Source organism: Magallana gigas, chromosome 9 (genome assembly GCF_963853765.1).
Source record: "Magallana gigas chromosome 9, xbMagGiga1.1, whole genome shotgun sequence".
Taxonomy (NCBI): domain Eukaryota; kingdom Metazoa; phylum Mollusca; class Bivalvia; order Ostreida; family Ostreidae; genus Magallana; species Magallana gigas.
This window is the reverse complement of record NC_088861.1, coordinates 32,602,069-32,624,809: the sequence shown is the minus strand read 5'-3', so window position 1 is coordinate 32,624,809 and position 22,741 is coordinate 32,602,069. Positions and strand designations below refer to the sequence as shown.

General features: G+C 32.3%; 1 protein-coding gene across 6 annotated transcripts in view; it reads right to left on the bottom strand.

Annotated features, from left to right (window-relative positions):
* The window catches only part of LOC136271554 (uncharacterized), a 29,262-nt gene extending 7,238 nt beyond the window's left edge, over window positions 1-22,024 (bottom strand). The window contains exons 1-4 of one of the 6 annotated variants that reach the window (XM_066071796.1): window positions 21,972-22,024; window positions 18,816-18,972; window positions 2,798-3,026; window positions 315-434 (exon numbers count right to left, since the gene is read on the bottom strand). In XM_066071796.1, the coding sequence (XP_065927868.1) occupies window positions 315-434; window positions 2,798-3,026; window positions 18,816-18,860 (394 nt within the window). In that variant the 5' untranslated portion in view covers window positions 18,861-18,972; window positions 21,972-22,024. Of the gene's footprint in view, window positions 1-314; window positions 435-2,797; window positions 3,027-18,815; window positions 18,973-20,870; window positions 20,933-21,971 lie in introns of those variants that run through there. The other 5 variants (XM_066071791.1, XM_066071793.1, XM_066071794.1 and 2 more) reach the window with 5 other exon arrangements.
* Between the last annotated feature and the right edge of the window lie 717 nt (window positions 22,025-22,741).

Below are 22,741 nucleotides of genomic sequence, written 5' to 3'. Positions count from 1 at the left end.
AACTGTAGGTTTAAGTTAGCAATCTTGCCGCGCACTTGACAAGCAGTCACGACTATCTAACTGACCAAACTTGTTACATGTATGCTCAAAAAGTCGTACTACGAACACTCTCGAAAAACAACTACTGAACACAACAAACTTAAATCCAAAACTGAAATAAATCTCATTAAGCATAACAAGTTGTAATTAATATTATCATCAAATGAAAGTAGTTTTGAAAAATTAGAAAAAATATAAGCACGCCAAGATAGATTGACCCCGTAAAACACACACAAACACACAAACACACACAATGATCTTTAAAAAAAACTTACATTTGTAGGATTCATTTGAAGGATATACACTCGGACATGGATTTTGTGTAAATGAAGAACAATTTGTTCTAAAGTTTTGTTGAATTCTGTTTCCAATATAATTGTATTCTGTGCAATAACCTGAAAATTATATGTTAATCACAATTAATATTTCAAAATGCTAACTTCAAGCATTAAGTTAACTTTAATCAACCTAAACATATGCAGATACATGGTTTATATGATGACAAATCAACAAACAAGCTTTATTTGCTACTAAGATTCAATATATCATTCTCTAAGATAAAGGAAAAAGTTCCATTTTTTATTGTCAGCATTATCAAAATAAGAAAAATCAGATAAATAAATGATCAGCAAGATAAAAACAGAAATTCTTAATTCGTCCTTCAAAACAATAATAGTTATATTCGAGTTAGACCTGAATCTAAAACGTAATAATCTTCTTTATTTATCTTTGTTTAACAATTCTTTTTTAGAAAATGTTATCTGAGTGTGAAATGTCATCTAAACAATATGAGTGTATAACAACAATATCATTTAGCAATGAACATTTTTATATGGCCCAATTCATAAAGTGTTTTACCAATCACGTAATATTAACTATATTAGAACTACTCAAGTGATCAAATCCCATAAAAAAATGATCCCATAACAAACTGTAGTAAAATCCGAGATGCATCCAAAAATGATACCAAATCTCTAATTGCCATTTGTGACAAATTGTGGAGCAAAGTTAATGTCCTTATTTGTAACATACTTTCTTCTGTGTTAGGATGCCTAAAACAATAATGGTTTGTTTCTGCTGTCATGCTGTGAAAAGGTAGGCCACAATGTTTTTTATACATTCTTTTTTTTATTGCAATACGCATTTAGTATAATGTATACATACTTATTCAATACTGGAGGGTATAAAATAATATTTCATAAAAGGTTGAACAATATACGAATTCTTTGATATTATTTGCCATTACAATACATGCTACGTGTGGGAGTAAACTTTTTTCCCAAATTAAAAAAAAAACGGGAAAAATTTTACAGTCAAAATCCTTTTAAACAGTTAAAGGTCTGCGGTTAAAGCGAGGGACGGCTAGGAAGGAGAGCAAATTTTTTGCGACTAATCAAACCTTCATTATGAATAAAAACTTTTCTTGACTGAAAAGTCAATGTTTGTCTGTCGCTTTTTCTCCATTTTAGAAATATATGAAGAAATTACATGATTTGGTTATCCGCTCTTTTGAATAGCCCTTATTAACGCCATTATTGGAAAGCCATCATATTTTAAGAATCCAAACACTGTGGATATGATGAAATGTTTTGTTAGGCCAATTTATTAGTTTGTATCTTTTTTCCCTTTTTGAGAGACTTTAAGAGAAATTTTAAAAGTTGGCTGCCTGTCATATTGAATGGCCATTTCTGGGAGTTGATTTTAAGCAACTCTCCTATGCACTTACTCGGCCAAAGCGAAAGTGAAACAGTGTTTGGACCTAAGCACAAATCAATACCGCTGACAACACTAAAATAATCGATAAATTCGATTCTATGTATTCTGAAGCATTGTTTTTCAAGAAAACTTATTTATGAATACCATGAAAATAATAAGATTTTAAATTGTACAAACAGTTTAGATATTTTTTTTAGTCTTATGTATTCCTACGCTAGAGTTCAATGTAGTCTCGTTCAACCAGAAGCTTGGCTGTCTCCGTTAATATCCGACAAAACAGAGTCTCTCTAACTTGTCGGAGATAAACGGAGACAGCCGAGCGTTTGGTTGAACGAGACAAGAGTTCAATCTTGCCTGGATCCATACAATTTCTCAGAAATATTTCGATTACTGATACTACTTGCCATGCAAAATCACATATCGATGATTTTGAATAAATGATAATCGATAAAATCAACTCCCGTCAGTACTTCAGTACTTTGATTACTAACCTAACGCATTTTCATGAAGGCCAGGGTATTTTTAAGACTCAGCATACTTAAATTATGATAAAAACACCATGCTGGGCCAAATAATAATGAGTTGCCGTTAAAACGTATTTCTAGATACACGTACTTAAAAATCAGGATCAGACTAAATTGGATCGGGATTTGTTGGAAAGTTCAGACTTGAACAATAATTGAGTTATAATACTTTGACAAATTGCAGAAATCAATGTAATTTTCACCTAAAATTCTTTGGATTCGATGTCGACCCAACACTGGTCTTACATTAATCCTAGGCCATATTCATTCATTCATTCATTTCTTTTCATTTCAGCTTCATCTTTTTGTTTAAATGTATGAAATCTAGCTAAGTTGAAATAGTTATTGCACAATTACAGTCCCCATAGTGTCAATTGCTAATTAACTATTTAAACTTAAGATATTTGGAAATAAATATGACAATATTCATGTTGAATTTATAATGTAAACTAAATACTTATTAATAATAATAAGTCTGACCAACTTGACTTCTTCCCCCTTTATTTCCCAATACCTACCTGACACTATGATCCTTCCATAAGCACAAACTTCTAATATCTGGTTGGCATATTCATTAATTACACAGTGGTACACAAGTCTCTGAGGTTCATGACATTGACTAGCATAAGCTGTACAGTTCTTCCTCCTTGCATGCTCCATCCATTTCTGCTCACTGTCGGGACAGTCTTCAACGAGTTGCGCAGTTAATGGAGATACTGGACAGGAGTTACTAAAGGATGTTGATAACTAAGGGTAAAATGGTTATAATTATAAATTTGACACATTTTATGCGTTTATTTGCGAAATATTCGCTTTTATATGCGACAAAAATATTTTTTTCTTACGAAATTAAGCTCAATGGGCTTTCATAATTTTGACTGGTAAATGTATTTTTGTTTATAGATGAGTTTCTTGGTGCAAATTAAGTGCGTCCCTTTGTTTTGTTATCATGACAGATACTTATTTAGTTAGTGCTCCCGACTTTTCTTCGTACATATTGTGATAAATTGAAAAATTAAGTTTGAATGGGTGTAGACTTTCACCTAATAAATAATTTCCATTAAAGGGCATTGCAATTACGTTTTATTTCAATTGAAATACATGTAGTTATTCATTTATTCGATAATCTGTATTGCGTGATAAACAGAGGTTTATCCGCAATTTATCTTGGATGAGAATAAGTCCTTCTCCTTGAGAATATTACTACTCCTTGATGACGGTTTTTGTTTTGTTTATTTTCTGGTAGGTTTGGTGCTACGTGTGATCATACAATCCTTCCAATAGAAATAGTATTATGGTATTGGTTCTTCCTCGCGTTATGCGATCAAATAAATATAAAATTTGTACATCTGCTCCTCTACGATACACAATACACATGCACAACTTTAGCATATCGTAAAGGATTGGATTTACAAGTCTAACTAGATGCGTAAATAAAGCATTCATAGCTACATTTCATGGGAATATTTCTTATTTTCTAACAAAATAACTGTGTCATTACATGTAGTTTCCTGAGACTATACATGCCCTCCTACATTTCCGTATTCATGCAATTACATAATATTCAAATAGAGAGTGAATCTAATGATTGGTGTGTATTCTACACTCAAACGCCTTCCCGAATTCACTAAACCATTAAATTAACATCACTAGCTTTTATTTACTTGAATAATTTATAGTTTAAAGGTTAGATCCCGTATATATTGTGTTAGTGTAGCAAATAGTGGTGATAATATTTCACCTGCTGAGACAAGCACCAAATTTTGCATAAAGATTCCTTGAACATTACTTAAATCAAAAATATCGTTGGCTATTCAAGTTTTGGTCATTGTCGAGATGGCCGCCTCTTGTTTCAAAATGGCGTCTTTTTCATAATGTTTTCCCGATATTTCAAATATGTCTGGGTAATATTTTAAATTTCTGTGAAATTGTGAAAATAATTTGTTGTATGATATAACTTGAGGTTCATTACATATATGAACACTCTGCGCATGAGTTTAAAAACATGCTGCAGTTCTTTTTTTAACGTTCATGATCTAATCGTCTAAGCAGTTGCAGCTGCAAAGAGCAGTGCAAAGTAACTCGGACTTGAAACATGTGCAATTCCCAGAACAACTGATATCTACATAAGAAATAAACTCAATGTTTATATTTACCCAAGTTATACGAGTACAACCTGGGTTCGGGTGGAGCGGATTATAAAAAAGCGTAATTTGCTCTTACCCAGATTATACGAGTATAGCTTAGGAAGATATTGATTTCATTCCTTATAATTTAATTTTCTGTAATTTGCTATACAAATTGAGTCCGTTTTACTTTTAAAAACCATATTAGTCTGTTCAAAATTCAAACGTAACGTCAAGCGGATTAGTACGTTGTTGACGTTGGTGCATTGTGACGTGTCTTTTGACGTGCAAACCAGGTTATACACATTTATCTGAATTTTTCTGTCCAATCAAATGCGTGTTACAATCAAAATTTATTAATAAATCTAAATTGCAGTAGTTCTTGACATGAAGCCGCATTTGGTGGGAAGGATGTCCAATGTGCAACCCCAAAACCGCAGTCTACAGCAATCACATGCAAGGTACAAACCTAACTATCCCCTTCCAGATGGGGTTGGGGAAAAAATGCGGATTATTGGTTTCATACTGGACATCCTTACCACCAATTGCGGCTTCATGTCAAGAACAACTGAAATGTAGATGTAAAAACTGTTGTTCTGGCTATTGCATAAGTCCGAATTACTTTACTCTTTGCTTAGTGCTGAATAGCTTTTACCTCTTTGCTATATTGTTTTTGTCTCTTCTGATCAAAATTCGTCTAGGCATACATCTGAACAGACTTATTACCCTATTTTATCTGCGTTAATTTTGCCTGCGTTATTATAATATTCTCAGGAGTGTTTTTTTTTTTTTGTAGTATTGCGATTTTTTTTCTTTTATCTTCACATAAAAGATGGATTAACGACGTGCCAAGATAAATTGTTTAAATATGTATAAAATCAAATAATGATATCACTAATCGTATATATAAGAATAGTGTTGCATACTTAAAAGTTAGTTTAATAGCAAAATTTGGCATATAAACTTTTTTGAAAAAGCCTCAGTCACAAATGGTCGTGCGTACTTCTACGAAAGGTCTATGGGCGGATTTTAATGACAATCTTGCCAGACATCTCACGATTTTGGAAGGACGTACACTTCCCGTTAACACATACGGTGGCTGTTGAACATGCACAACAATCACTAAAGTTCCTTTACGAGGTCTGAAATCGTACGCTGCAGTTGCACTTTACTCAAAGAACCCGCAAAATAATTGTACGAGTTGACTTGCACGAATGACGTTAGGAAATATCACCTGTCCCTTGCGTTGCATGTACGTTTACTACAAGTCGCATGTGCTCACCATTAAGATATAAATTAACCACAAAGTAAAACTTACGTCATACTTACATCATGTGTACATCAATTGCTCTTGGGGCGTGCGAATCGCCCATAAACAAGACATATATCAAACAGAGGTAATCACAGATTACAAAGCTCACCAAAACAAGATATCACCTTTATAAGGCATAACCTTTATGAGACAACCTTTATCATAATATATGAAAATCATAGTAAGTTAATGATCTTAAATATTCATGAATTCTGTTTTTTCCCAAATGTAATACGTCACCGCGAAAGTGATGACGTCATCTCTCTCAGAGCTGTACGAATGAGAAAGACGTATTGAGAAGCGGCAAGGTAATATTTTCCTAATATTTACATTTTCCAGTGTCTTCGCCTGTGATAGCACTACGTATCGATTTTGTACTATATAACCCATAATACAAATGACGCCAAATCGAGGCGCCAGTGGGGTTTGCTTATCTATCATTTAAATATATAATGGTACGATGGCTTAAAATTATATAAATATAAGTAATAAGGAAACATTCTTTGAATATTATGAGATGATAATTTCGGTCGGGGTGTGATCAAATCTATCATAAAGCCCTTCGGGCTTTATTGGATTTGATCACGCCCCGACCGAAATTATCACCTCATAATACTCAAAGAATGATTCCTTATTCCTTATTTTTAGACAGTAGAGCTGTCTGTTGCCGATGAAGACATTGCCGATTAGGGTTTTTGTTTTCCCTCGAACTGAAATGGCACACTTTCATTGGTTTAAACATGGCATGTGACTGCCTTATATATCTCTATATATAGGTGCGTTGAGAATCAATATTAGTCAATATGGCCGTCATTGACCGCCGCTTCGCTTACTCATCTCGAGATGGTTTTAGTTTGTTTATCACTATTGAGGGCCTTGTCAGATGGATATTGGTAATGAGAATAAATGGTAAGGTTTAGTGAGACTGACGATGGATGATTGCACTGATTTAATGTGGATTCTATGTAGGTGAGAATCGCAGATAAAATGTATGCGACGAAAAATAGGATAATTTAAAAAAAATGTATTATAAGGAGTAAATAGAAACAAGCATACGAATGGTGTAAATCAATTAAATCATTTTGATTTGTCGTCCTAGTGACCGGAATTTGTAGATATGTATGAATCAATTTATTTAGCTCTTAGGTTAACTTCCGGTTTTATGTTGTAAATGGTGTTACCTACTGTTTAAAAAAGAAAACATTCCCTGAAAGAAAAACAATTATTATCTGACATAAAAAAGTTGAAGGATGTTTAAGATGCTTATGACATTAAACACTTAGCTAGGACTTCTTCTGCAAGGCGGATCGAACATATCTCTAATGAGGATGTTTTGAAGGCTGTAGAGGATATAACTACAAAAACGGGATTAAGTTACTTGAACTATCAGGTTTAATACTTACAATGTAAAAAAGTTACAGGTAAGAATGATAGATTTATTACATGATATGAATTAATTATTATGAATAAATGGTTAAACGATATTCACCTCAACCAGGTACTACTTGTTATGCTTATAATCATTTCAATTTGATTTATGCATTTTAGGATTCGAATGGTGGAGAACGTAGGAATCTACACGATTCAACAACTGAAGTCAAGGACAAGGATGGTACACAGATTCAGCAGGCGAAGGACAAGATTACAGTTCTCTGTACCCACTCCTAGTCCTGTGAAGAAATGATTTTATAAAGTTGAAATTAATTATCTAAGTTAACTAGTAAAGTTAACCATGAGGACATGGATGTGTATGAAGAACTGAATAGACAATGTTGTAGGATGCAGGGCAAGATTAAAATAGGACATGTATGTTTAACGGTTATTGGAGGAAGGTGCAGGTACATTCATTGAGGCCATGAATAAATGCTTAAAAGAGAATGTGATTTCTTAAGTTAAGAGGGATAACACTTTCTGAAAGGAGGATATTAAGCCACTAAAACAAAACAGAAGTCTGTTTAAGCAAACTTGAATACACCAATGCACAAGTATTCAATGGGATTCCCTCAGCCTTATTCATATGCACCTCAATGTGGAGTGGGATACATGTACATGTATATGTCAGTCAGACCCCAGGATCAAGGGAGCTAGGAAACAGAATATTGGCAGGGGAACATGCTTGTTTTGTGAATCATCAAGCCACTACGCAAAGGATTGTCAACATATAAAACAAGCAAAGAGAAAGTAGAGAGTTTAAAGTGGAAAGAATGGGTAATTAGTCAGATAGGTTGATCCAACTCGTGTAAAACTAAAACAAAATTCATCATAGGTGACATTAGAGGGTAGGACTCCCCCCATTTATAAGAAAGCATCCTACAGCTGAGTCGGTTCTTCAAAGGGTTGATTTTGACATTAAAAATTTACTGTTGCATGATCGAACGTTATTTAAGTCAGGTCAGATACATCATAATATGGAGCATTGGAATGAAGTTTTGAGTAAGGTAGTGGTAAATGAAGATGTTCAGTTTAGAATAAGAGGGTGGCTTACACAAGGTGTAGATGTCACAGGGCGAAAAACAATCTTTAAGCAAGTCCTTAAAGGTGGCTTAAAGGTGGCGTAAAGGTGGCTTAAAGGATATACAATCTTTAAGCCACCTTTAAGCTGAGCTTATAGGTCCTTAATGTCCAAACTTCTTTAAGTCACCTTTAAGCCATCTTTTAGCTACCTTTAAGCATCTTTAAGTGGTATTTACGCTCCCTTTAAGTTGTCTTTAAACCATCTTTAAGTTATCTTTAAGTCGAGTTTGATCAAACTGAACAATAAAAACATATATTAAATGCAAAAGCTCTTTTATAGGAGGGGAGGGGGTGATCCGAGTGATGATATAATTTCCAAGGAAGGGGGAGTGTTCCAGACGGTTTTTGATTGTCGCTCCATTAAACACATCAACAACGCTCCGATAGACACAGATTGCCGTTATAAAATTCTTTATAATTTTTTTTTTCAAAATTATTGTAGGGGTGAGCGCAGTCTCTTTATCTAAATTTGCGCATGAAATTATATTTAAGTATGTTTGTTTCCTATTATAAATTGTTCGGTGAAATCTCTCTCTCTCTCTCTCTCTCTCTCTCTCTCTCTCTCTCTCAGTTGATCCGGTTATTTAACAAAATAAAGATAATGAACCAAAACTGCATGATTTAATTTAATAATCGGTTGAAGGTATGTATTTTTTTTCGATTTTAATTATTTCTAGGTCTAATTCTAGATCTGCTAGATACATGTACATGTTAAAATTAAGTAGAAAAGACTCTCAACTGCCTTTGTTATATCGGGCAGGATATTACTGCTTTGTTTGTCTAGACATAGTTTTGTTCGTTTGTGTATATCTAATTAGAGTCTATTGTTTGACCAACTTAAAAAAAAACCCTGGAACTAACACAGAATAAACAAGGTATACACAACAGTTGTGTCGTGTGCCTAGGTGCACGTTTGTGTATATCTAATTAGAGTCTATTGTTTGTCCAACTTAAGAAAACCCCTGGAACTAACACAGAATATACAAGATATACACAACAGGTGTGTCGTGTGCCCAGGTGCAAGTCAGGGTTTCTAAAGGCGTTGAAATCTTAGTATGTACTGGTATACGATAAGTCTAGTGAATAAAATGTTACTTGCATTTGCAATTCATTTTCAAAGTATTATTTCCTAACTCTGGGTTTTAAAAATGTTACATCTACAAATTAAAGACACATGTATGTAAGAGTAAAATCTAGAGGCTAATTAATTCCTGTACCGGTGATAATATATATGGGTTAATTGTTTAAATATATGTATAAGAGTAAATATGTCACATACCCGGCCTGGTACATGATATACAATTGTATGTACAAGTATATGTATACATCATTTGCAATTGCCACATGCAGTAAATACGTCACCCGTAATTGGTAATATTGTTTGTTATAGAATTGATAGTCTAAAAATCATGTATACAATTAAGTGTTTAAACATACTGGAACGGCGCCGTGATCACGAAAACCGGGAAAATTGCGTAGAACTAATACCCTAATAGTTTCAATGCATTTAATAAAAGAAGTAAATAAAGGTATAATATATTTTTTTTTCACTGAAGACCAAGTTCCGTATTTCATTCTAAATATATGCATGCATGTAATTTATAAATTAGATATGATTGATTGTTACAATTTGAATGGAAGTCAAAATCTTGTCAAGTAAAAAATACACATTGAATATATTGATTCAATATCCACTGATATTTAGGATATAAAAACCTCAAAAATATGTAAGTTGCTGTCTTTTTTTATGACAGTGATGAACCTCGAAGTGTTTTTTTTTTTGGAAAATAGTGTTAGTTATAGGGACCACAAAGAATTTGTATGCCAGACTCTTAATGAAAAAATAAGGTCAGGAGCCATAAGAGTTCTAGGAAAGACTGGTGAATGTGACATGCCTAGGATTGTGATGTATTTGTTAGTAGAGCCATCTTAATCACGGTTATGTTTGGATGCACAGTGACTACATTCTACAAATACTTGAATAGAACTAGAGTAGAATCATAAACAACTGGAATAGGGAATGGACACCATATTGTATATCATATGTTATAAAAATGTTTGATGCATGTAATCATATGTGTTTCTCAATACCATAATGTAAAACATGAAATTGCATCCTATAATACTTTACAATATAAATCATATAATGCAGTAAAATACTGGAATATATAATAATACAATATAATATTGGTACACATTATATGATGTTGTATCAATATATGATATAATATCATATAGTATGATACGATAATGTTTTGTGTAATACATCATTGTATTTCATCACAAAAATATCATAATATATAATATATTATACAATATAGTATCATATGATACAATTGCATATCAAATAATATATCACAATACTGTATATTACATATAAAATGATATCGTATGCAATACAGTATCATTTGATACAATTCTGTAGTTCATCATATAAAACAATGCCATGTGATGAAATGATATATCATATATACAATATCATATGATACAATATTAAAGATCATAATATTTTATAATACAATTTATGCAATATTTTTATAAATCATATAATACAAAATCATAATATACAATATAGTATCATATGATATATATTAGATAATACAATTTAATATATTACAATATGAAAAAATATCAAAATATGAAATATAATACAACATTATATTATACACCATTCATGAACATTATTGAAGTTAGGACCAGTATACCCATTAGATATACCCATCAGAGAGCAACTGCTTCAAAAACTTAACCAGCACTAAAATCCTTAATCTCCTCCAGCATCAGAAACCTATGGCAAAGATTCAGCATTCAAGCCTGTCAGGTGCATCAGTATCATAAGACAAATTATCCATGCAAGTTTAGTGAAGTTAGGTCCAGTAATATTTAACATATAATCATCAAAGGACACCTCCAAAAACTTTAATCAGATCTAACAAGTGGGTCATTGGCCACATTGCTCACTTGAGCAGCAATAAGCATGATAAAATCAGCTTAATGGAGTCATTATACTAAATATCTGGACAGTGTGCTATAATACAATCATGTAGATCCTGTATAAATCAACATTCACCCCCCCCCCCAGATATTCTTTTGTTTATAATCAAGTTCCTTTTTAAACAGGATGATCTTAAAGCCATACCACATGTTGAGCATTGCAGTTTTCAAAGAGATCCTCAGCAAGTTTTTTTATATATTGGATATAAACCTACATCAAAACTCTGAACCCCTTGTGAGGCCCAAGAATCATCCAGGAGTTTAAACACTTTTAAAGACTCAGCAATATGTCAAAATGCTTGCATATAAGTAAAAATATATACATATGTATAATAACATTTTTTTTTTAATAATTAAAATGTTTTCTTTTGTAAAATTGGACCCCCAATGTGGCCCCACCCTACCCCTAAATATTTTGATTTGAACGAATTTGAATCTACATTATCCGAAGTTCCTTTTATTAAAGTTACAGCTTTCTAAGCAAATTTATGTAAATCTGCCCCGTTCCCACCGTTGTGAACCCATCCTGACCTCGAGGATCATGATTTAAACATGCTTCCACACAAGCTTCAGCTTCCTGGCTGATTGGTCTCTGAGAAGAAGATTTTTAAAGACTTATTCTATATTTTTCTATGAACAAATTTGACCCTCCATTGTGGCCCCATCCTTCCCCTGGGGATCATGATTTTCACAATTTTGAATCTACACTACCTGAGAATGCTTGCACAAAAGTTTCAACTTTTCTGGCTGATTGGTTTTTGAGAAGAAGATTTTTAAAAATTTACTCAATATACTCCTATGTAAAATGTCGAACCTCCCCATTTGTGGCCCCATCCAACCCCTGGGGGTCATGATCTCCACAACATTGAATCTACACTACCTGAAAATGCTTGCACATAAGTTTCAGCTTTTCTGGCTGATTTGTTGCTGAGATGAAGATTTTTAAAGATTTACTCAATATGTTTCTATGTTAAAGATCGACACCCCCCCTTCCCCTTGTGGCCCCCCGTACCCTTGGTAGTCATGCTTTTCACCACTTTGAATTTACACTAGCTGAGATTTCTTGCACATAGGTATCAGCTTTTCTGGCTGAATGGTTCTTGAGAAGAAGATTTTTGAAAATTTCACGAAAATTTTCATTAATTCCTAATTATCTCCGCTTGTAAAAGGTCCTTAATTTTCACAAATTTTGAATCATTTTTGCCTAAGGGTGCTTTGTACCAAGTTTGGTTGAAATTAGCCTAGTGGTTCTAAATATGTTGAAAATGTTAAAAGTTTACAGACGGACAGACAGACGGACGACAGAAAAAATGTGATCAGAAGATCTCTCTAAATGAGCTCAGGTGAGCTAAAAACCTTAACATCATCCAGCATCCAAAACCTTTGGCTAAGATTCAGCATTCAAGCCTGCCAGGTGTATCAGTATCATGCGAGGCATCATCCATGCAATTCTGGTGAAGTTAGAACCAGTAGTAACTTAGAAATGACCACCAAAGGGAACTTGCTCCAAAAATTTTAACCTGCTCCAAAAACTTTAATCTCCTCCAGCATCTTAAATTCATAACCCAGATTCAGCATCCAAGTCGTTCAAGTCCAGAAATAGGTCCAGAAGCCTCATCTGTGCAAGTTTGGTGAAGATAGGACAAATACATGTAATAACTTAGATATAGGACCTGCGAATGAACTTTAATCAGGTCTGGACGCCGACGCTGGACGGTATTGCATACCCCCCCCCCCCCACCTCGTCTCGGTGAGGGGAAAATGGTTATAAAAAATTCCATGTTAAGAGAATCGACAGTTTTACTATTTATCAAAATCAAATCAAAGTTCCTAGAATTAATCTCCCTCTAAAATTAAAAACCAAACAAACGAATATGTTCTGTTTGACAAAAAATTGGAAGGCAAAGAGGAAACAGGACAAAAAGGAATAAGATATTAAAGTAGACTGTAGAGAAAAGGCAAAAGATTCCTCAATCACTTTGACTTCGAAGCGTGCTTTGATAGAATCATATACATAGTACGCGTATAACGATATTTTAACTAAAACCATCTACACAGCTCCAACACATACTACCAGAAGAAGTTGTTGTAGGACTTTGCACAAAATCTGTGCATACTGTTTTATAATAAAAATTTCAGATAAATATGATACTCGTAATTTTTGTGAGTATGAAAATTTTTCTTTGTAAACAGTTTTTTTATCCATTTTGAAAATACTGCTTAATATCCTCTCTTATGATTATTAAAAGTTTTTGAAACATGTTTCAAAGTGATATCAAAAACAGAAAACTAGAAAAACGTTTGTGTATATCTAATTAGAGTCTATTGTTTGTCCAACTTAAGAAAACCCCTGGAACTAACACAGAATATACAAGATATACACAACAGGTGTGTCGTGTGCCCAGGTGCAAGTCAGGGTTTCTAAAGGCGTTGAAATCTTAGTATGTACTGGTATACGATAAGTCTAGTGAATAAAATGTTACTTGCATTTGCAATTCATTTTCAAAGTATTATTTCCTAACTCTGGGTTTTAAAAATGTTACATCTACAAATTAAAGACACATGTATGTAAGAGTAAAATCTAGAGGCTAATTAATTCCTGTACCGGTGATAATATATATGGGTTAATTGTTTAAATATATGTATAAGAGTAAATATGTCACATACCCGGCCTGGTACATGATATACAATTGTATGTACAAGTATATGTATACATCATTTGCAATTGCCACATGCAGTAAATACGTCACCCGTAATTGGTAATATTGTTTGTTATAGAATTGATAGTCTAAAAATCATGTATACAATTAAGTGTTTAAACATACTGGAACGGCGCCGTGATCACGAAAACCGGGAAAATTGCGTAGAACTAATACCCTAATAGTTTCAATGCATTTAATAAAAGAAGTAAATAAAGGTATAATATATTTTTTTTTCACTGAAGACCAAGTTCCGTATTTCATTCTAAATATATGCATGCATGTAATTTATAAATTAGATATGATTGATTGTTACAATTTGAATGGAAGTCAAAATCTTGTCAAGTAAAAAATACACATTGAATATATTGATTCAATATCTACTGATATTTAGGATATAAAAACCTCAAAAATATGTAAGTTGCTGTCTTTTTTTATGACAGTGATGAACCTCGAAGTGTTTTTTTTTTGGAAAATAGTGTTAGTTATAGGGACCACAAAGAATTTGTATGCCAGACTCTTAATGAAAAAATAAGGTCAGGAGCCATAAGAGTTCTAGGAAAGACTGGTGAATGTGACATGCCTAGGATTGTGATGTATTTGTTAGTAGAGCCATCTTAATCACGGTTATGTTTGGATGCACAGTGACTACATTCTACAAATACTTGAATAGAACTAGAGTAGAATCATAAACAACTGGAATAGGGAATGGACACCATATTGTATATCATATGTTATAAAAATGTTTGATGCATGTAATCATATGTGTTTCTCAATACCATAATGTAAAACATGAAATTGCATCCTATAATACTTTACAATATAAATCATATAATGCAGTAAAATACTGGAATATATAATAATACAATATAATATTGGTACACATTATATGATGTTGTATCAATATATGATATAATATCATATAGTATGATACGATAATGTTTTGTGTAATACATCATTGTATTTCATCACAAAAATATCATAATATATAATATATTATACAATATAGTATCATATGATACAATTGCATATCAAATAATATATCACAATACTGTATATTACATATAAAATGATATCGTATGCAATACAGTATCATTTGATACAATTCTGTAGTTCATCATATAAAACAATGCCATGTGATGAAATGATATATCATATATACAATATCATATGATACAATATTAAAGATCATAATATTTTATAATACAATTTATGCAATATTTTTATAAATCATATAATACAAAATCATAATACACAATATAGTATCATATGATACAATAGTGTATATTATACAATATATATTAGATAATACAATTTAATATATTACAATATGAAAAAATATCAAAATATGAAATATAATACAACATTATATTATACACCATTCATGAACATTATTGAAGTTAGGACCAGTATACCCATTAGATATACCCATCAGAGAGCAACTGCTTCAAAAACTTAACCAGCACTAAAATCCTTAATCTCCTCCAGCATCAGAAACCTATGGCAAAGATTCAGCATTCAAGCCTGTCAGGTGCATCAGTATCATAAGACAAATTATCCATGCAAGTTTAGTGAAGTTAGGTCCAGTAATAATTAACATATAATCATCAAAGGACACCTCCAAAAACTTTAATCAGATCTAACAAGTGGGTCATTGGCCACATTGCTCACTTGAGCAGCAATAAGCATGATAAAATCAGCTTAATGGAGTCATTATACTAAATATCTGGACAGTGTGCTATAATACAATCATGTAGATCCTGTATAAATCAAAATTCACACCCCCCCCCCAGATATTCTTTTGTTTATAATCAAGTTCCTTTTTAAACAGGATGATCTTAAAGCCATACCACATGTTGAGCATTGCAGTTTTCAAAGAGATCCTCAGCAAGTTTTTTTATATATTGGATATAAACCTACATCAAAACTCTGAACCCCTTGTGAGGCCCAAGAATCATCCAGGAGTTTAAACAATTTTAAAGACTCAGCAATATGTCAAAATGCTTGCATATAAGTAAAAATATATACATATGTATAATAACATTTTTTTTTAATAATTAAAATGTTTTCTTTTGTAAAATTGGACCCCCAATGTGGCCCCACCCTACCCCTAAATATTTTGATTTGAACGAATTTGAATCTACATTATCCGAAGTTCCTTTTATTAAAGTTACAGCTTTCTAAGCAAATTTATGTAAATCTGCCCCGTTCCCACCGTTGTGAACCCATCCTGACCTCGAGGATCATGATTTAAACATGCTTCCACACAAGCTTCAGCTTCCTGGCTGATTGGTCTCTGAGAAGAAGATTTTTAAAGACTTATTCTATATTTTTCTATGAAAAAATTTGACCCTCCATTGTGGCCCCATCCTTCCCCTGGGGATCATGATTTTCACAATTTTGAATCTACACTACCTGAGAATGCTTGCACAAAAGTTTCAACTTTTCTGGCTGATTGGTTTTTGAGAAGAAGATTTTTAAAAATTTACTCAATATACTCCTATGTAAAATGTCGAACCTCCCCATTTGTGGCCCCATCCAACCCCTGGGGGTCATGATCTCCACAACATTGAATCTACACTACCTGAAAATGCTTGCACATAAGTTTCAGCTTTTCTGGCTGATTTGTTGCTGAGATGAAGATTTTTAAAGATTTACTCAATATGTTTCTATGTTAAAGATCGACACCCCCCCCTTCCCCTTGTGGCCCCCCGTACCCTTGGTAGTCATGCTTTTCACCACTTTGAATTTACACTAGCTGAGATTTCTTGCACATAGGTATCAGCTTTTCTGGCTGAATGGTTCTTGAGAAGAAGATTTTTGAAAATTTCACGAAAATTTTCATTAATTCCTAATTATCTCCGCTTGTAAAAGGTCCTTAATTTTCACAAATTTTGAATCATTTTTGCCTAAGGGTGCTTTGTACCAAGTTTGGTTGAAATTAGCCTAGTGGTTCTAAATATGTTGAAAATGTTAAAAGTTTACAGACGGACAGACAGACGGACGACAGAAAAAATGTGATCAGAAGATCTCTCTAAATGAGCTCAGGTGAGCTAAAAACCTTAACATCATCCAGCATCCAAAACCTTTGGCTAAGATTCAGCATTCAAGCCTGCCAGGTGTATCAGTATCATGCGAGGCATCATCCATGCAATTCTGGTGAAGTTAGAACCAGTAGTAACTTAGAAATGACCACCAAAGGGAACTTGCTCCAAAAATTTTAACCTGCTCCAAAAACTTTAATCTCCTCCAGCATCTTAAATTCATAACCCAGATTCAGCATCCAAGTCGTTCAAGTCCAGAAATAGGTCCAGAAGCCTCATCTGTGCAAGTTTGGTGAAGATAGGACAAATACATGTAATAACTTAGATATAGGACCTGCGAATGAACTTTAATCAGGTCTGGACGCCGACGCTGGACGGTATTGCATACCCCCCCCCCCCCCACCTCGTCTCGGTGAGGGGAAAATGGTTATAAAAAATTCCATGTTAAGAGAATCGACAGTTTTACTATTTATCAAAATCAAATCAAAGTTCCTAGAATTAATCTCCCTCTAAAATTAAAAACCAAACAAACGAATATGTTCTGTTTGACAAAAAATTGGAAGGCAAAGAGGAAACAGGACAAAAAGGAATAAGATATTGAAGTAGACTGTAGAGAAAAGGCAAAAGATTCCTCAATCACTTTGACTTCGAAGCGTGCTTTGATAGAATCATATACATAGTACGCGTATAACGATATTTTAACTAAAACCATCTACACAGCTCCAACACATACTACCAGAAGAAGTTGTTGTAGGACTTTGCACAAAATCTGTGCATACTGTTTTATAATAAAAATTTCAGATAAATATGATACTCGTAATTTTTGTGAGTATGAAAATTTTTCTTTGTAAACAGTTTTTTTATCCATTTTGAAAATACTGCTTATCCTCTCTTATGATTATTAAAAGTTTTTGAAACATGTTTCAAAGTGATATCAAAATCAGAAAACTAGAAAATAGTGTGTAGACTTTGATTTATAAGATGATTAAATGGTAAATGGCGTCTCTTTTTTAATAATAACATTTATAAAAGTAATTCGAAGTAGGTTTTTTCCTTCAATTGTAAGTTTCTTTAGAGCTTTTCCGAAGATAAGTTCAATAAAAAGTAACATAAATCTAACAGCATTTAAAGATCAACAAGTAGTTAACCAAAATGTAACAGCATTCAAAGATATGATATCGACCAGAAAATTATTATATGATAAATAATTCGCTGAAATGAGATTTTTACGCCGACTCTCTTCTAGATTTCAGAGAAATTTTCAAGCTTTTATGGTATAAGATAGGAAAGATAAATTATATTTCTAAACAGTATTCATTTGTGTCCACCCATTTACATGTAGCTAGTATAATGACCAGAGCAGCAATTACGTAATAAAAGTCTTCTTTTTATTTATATTCTTTTCACGTTTAAATATTCATTTACTTACTGTATGTAGATTTTACTCAGCACCTGTCTTAAGAAAAAAACAATGTTTAATGGGGAAAACTTACAGTTGTCCGTGCAGCTGTTGTGAGGTACAGAAAGACGTCAATACGATTGACTTGCAAGTGACTTAACACGTGGATGATATTACTGCCGTCCGCAAGGTAAATGTACGTCTGTTACGTGATAATCGTAGGACACGAGTACGATTCCTACTGGGATCGCACGTTGCGAGCTTACTTACGATGCACTATCAATCACTTTAACACGATTTTAACGCTACGATCACCCACGGGAGCAAGGACTGGCAAAACCCGTAGCACACGCACGATCACTAAACACGTATGGCCAGTTGTGACTGAGGCTTAAGTCACATGACATGATAAAAATTAGTCTGCAATAAGTAAGTCAAACAATGTTACCTTCACTGTTACGAATATACCAATGATTGTGTAAAATCTCATCATCTAGTTCTTGTCAGACATCCCAGCTGGCATATGCGATTTATTCAACAATCCATTAAACTCAACTTGCTTATAAGGAGTAACTCATTGCGCTGTTGTGATGTAAAGAAGAAACCTAAATGTCATATGAAAAATGAATTTTTTTGCTAAATTTGTCAAAGTTTGAAATTTAAAAAAAAACTTTATAAAGTAAAATAATAATTTACAAAGTTAAACATTCGAAGTCATATGTTTGGATACAATGTAGCAAATGTAACAAATGTAGATTTCGATAATAATGTTTTTTTTATTTGAGGAAGATATGCAATGACAAAGGATAACTAATAAAAGAACTAGTGAAATTCGTATTACAGTTTTTGATTTCCTATATTTCGCTTAAAATTTTCGCTGAAAGTTTTTCGTAGAAACATAACTGCAACGTTAAGATTCTTAATGATTTTTCCTACAATTTTTCATAATTTGTGTTTAATTTCAAATAACGTCTCTTATTTCAGATAAATAGATGAAACGCAAAATAATGCAAAGCAAAAACAAAGTATACATAGCACGTCTAAAAATAAAAATATAATGTTAATTTACAACATATACATGTATTATTGTAGTTGAATATCAACAAACCATAGACAATATTAGTAGTTTTAAACGATCAGTGGTTCAAAACTCCCATTAGTTAGTTTTTGTAACATTAAAAAATTAGTCAAGCTTAAGAAAATTTAAAGAGGTTATAATTTAAATTGAAAGTTTTATTTTTAAAAACATAAGATGAAGAATTATATAATTAGTAAAACAATCCATTTCTCAACGTGTTCAACACTCAACATTTTTTTATAATTAGCATTTGTGTTTTTTTTCAAAATAAAGGAACCATGGACAGAGTGCTCAATTTTGACGAATTTTTATAAACATTCAGAGTTTAAAGGGGCATTGTCACGATTTTGGTTAAAAATTATTTTTTTTGATTTTAATGTTTACAATGCTTCAGTCAGGCATTTTAAATAGGCAACCAAAATTTGAGTGTCATTGGATGAGTTATAAGCGAGTTACAGAGCTTACAATTCTTCGCTTTGTAAACAAAACGTTTGTTTACATTTTGAATGTTGAAGTAAAAATTCCAGTTTTAGACCTAAAATGAATGTGTTAATCGTTAGGAACTGTCTTTTTATGCTTAAAATGAATAATTAGATAGACAAACCAGCTTTAAAAAGATTTTTTCTGGTATATTGAACCTATGTAAACAAAAACAGGGCACGAGCCTTGTTTACATGACGAAGAATTGTAAGCCATGTATCTTGCTTAAAACTCAACGACTTGCAACCAAATTTCGTTTGATCATTAGAAATGCATTCCTTAAGCATTGTAAATAATAAAAACAGAAAAATAAAAATTTGACCAAAATCGTGACCATGCCTCTTTAATACCATGAAAAGTTTATCATTGGACAAACTATTTGAATGTGAATAATCGCGCCACAATAATAGAACTACAATTTACAATTGGTGGTTTTTCTTTCTTATTTGTGGAATTGTGTGTCCCTGAGTAAACGTTTACCTTGGCAATCTTTATTTTAACATATTCAATGAATTTACATGTATTGCTAAAACAATTACATGTACCACTTTGCACTAAATATTAGCCATAATAATTTGGAGACATCTTCCTTGGCTGTAAGATTGTATTGATTATATGGTACATGTTTGCATGTTCAATTACAAAACAGTGAGTTTTGTGTATCTTTATCGCTTGCATTTCACATTTAAATACTAGGAGATTTTTAAAACACACAATATTTCTTTAAAAAAATCAAAAACGTTACTTTTTAATATATAACACATTTTGGCAGTGCACTTTGGAAGAAGTACGTACGAATATATTTTTATTGAAAGTGAATTAAATGTTTGACTAAATCAACGCACATTGAATATTTTTTTCAGTGTGCATTAAAAGTAGGGAGGGCATGTAAAGAATGTCCAGTTACCAGTATAAATGTAAGAATTTATTATAAAAGAGACCTACCTCTGTCCTTCATGATGCAAAATGTGAAGGTATCTAGCATAAACTAACTTTTTCAAATTTCTAGTAATAAAAAAATATTTTGACCATTATAACGAAGAGTTCACATATACAGTCATTAAAACATTGCAATAAAAGTAAACATTGGGGTATGCACTGTCTTTGCATTAATTTCCATTAAAATTTTGTATTGTCTTTGATATACATAAATTACATAAACTACTGTCAGTATAACATCAGAAGCCAAATTGAATTATAAGATGTAGATCGTTTCTGGCATAGCTCAATGGTTTGAAGAAAAAATAAGAGATTTTCCTTAAAAGACTAGTCTACGGTAAATTTGCTGCATACACATTCACAAAACATAACACAATTAAACAATGGAAGAACATCTGTTACAAAGCGATGTGGGTTATGACCTATTTTTACTTCACATATTAATGTCACTTTTTAAGTGTTGCTATTAGTGTATAACTTGTTAAACTACATTCATTTTAGAATAACTGCAGAGCAGATTAGCTAAATTTCCATGCGTTCTCTGTTTAACATCGCATCAAAATTAAATTCATAAAATTAATTTCATTTTTTAAATGTTCAAGGAATTTGTCCAAACTGTACTCAAGTTTTGCTTTCAAATTTATCAACGCGCTTTGAACATTTCTTTCAGAGTACGTTGTAACAAGCAGTATACATCCTTTTACATCTGTATACATTTTTTCTTATTTACAAATGCTTCATGTATATTAGCATAGCTAATTTATAATGTGTAGCGGATTTATATATCAAACTGATGACGGAAGGGTTAAAGTGTCTTTTTTTTAAAATTCAATTACCTCACTATTGTTTGTTTTTCATGTTGTACATACTATAGCATATAAACTTTTTGGAAATATAGCCTTCCTATAAACGTATGGAAGCATATCTTAAAATAGCTTAAAGTAGATATAATATGCATTTTTGAGTGTAACGCTCAACGGATAATTTCTATAACATGTACTCATGTTAACTAAAAATACAACATTTCTAGACATAGTTTAGCATAATTTTATACTAAATCCTAACGTTAAAATGGAGAATATGAGTTCTAAAGTTGTGTATTATTACCCTTTGTCTGTACCTTTAGTAATGCGTCCGCCGGATCGATTTAATATTTCTTGCCACATGAATTCGCTCCCAGTGTTTGTGCTCTGTGTTTTAAAAACCTACGCATTGTAGACTGCTCATCAACAAAATATAAGACTTTCTTTAAAGTGTAGTTTTTCATGTTTATGATTTCCAATCATTACAATCACTTCATGCGTACACTTAACATCACAATAACACTAATGTTACACAAACAAAACAACTTAATCAGCTACATCTATATATACGTGCTTCTTTAAGCATTGTCATGAACATCTATTGAGGAAAAAATCTAAGAATTAACTAAAGTACATTTGAGGAAAAAAATCGAATTCAAATTCATAGAAAAAAAATTGTGATTTATTAATGTTTATTATAACATTAATATGGTGTAGAGCAATTAGCGGACATTGATGAAAACGCAAAAATGATTACACATTAGGTGGGTTGTTCTGAACTAATTTATATTCCTTTTTTATAATTCAAAACTATTTCTAATTTAAAAAGAAAGCATATGATTTACATGTTCATTCATGAGCCAATTAGATGTATCAATATGTTTTTTATAAAACCATTCGATTTTCATCGATTTTCCATTTTTTAAAATATGCTCTTCAGTAGCAAATCAAAACACTTTTTGTCGACACCTAAACAATGTTCCAAGATATCATCGCAGCACAATTTGCTTAATTGCTCTTTTTTAAAAAATAACCCAGGTTTCAAGTTTACACAAAAGTATGAAAAAATTCCAA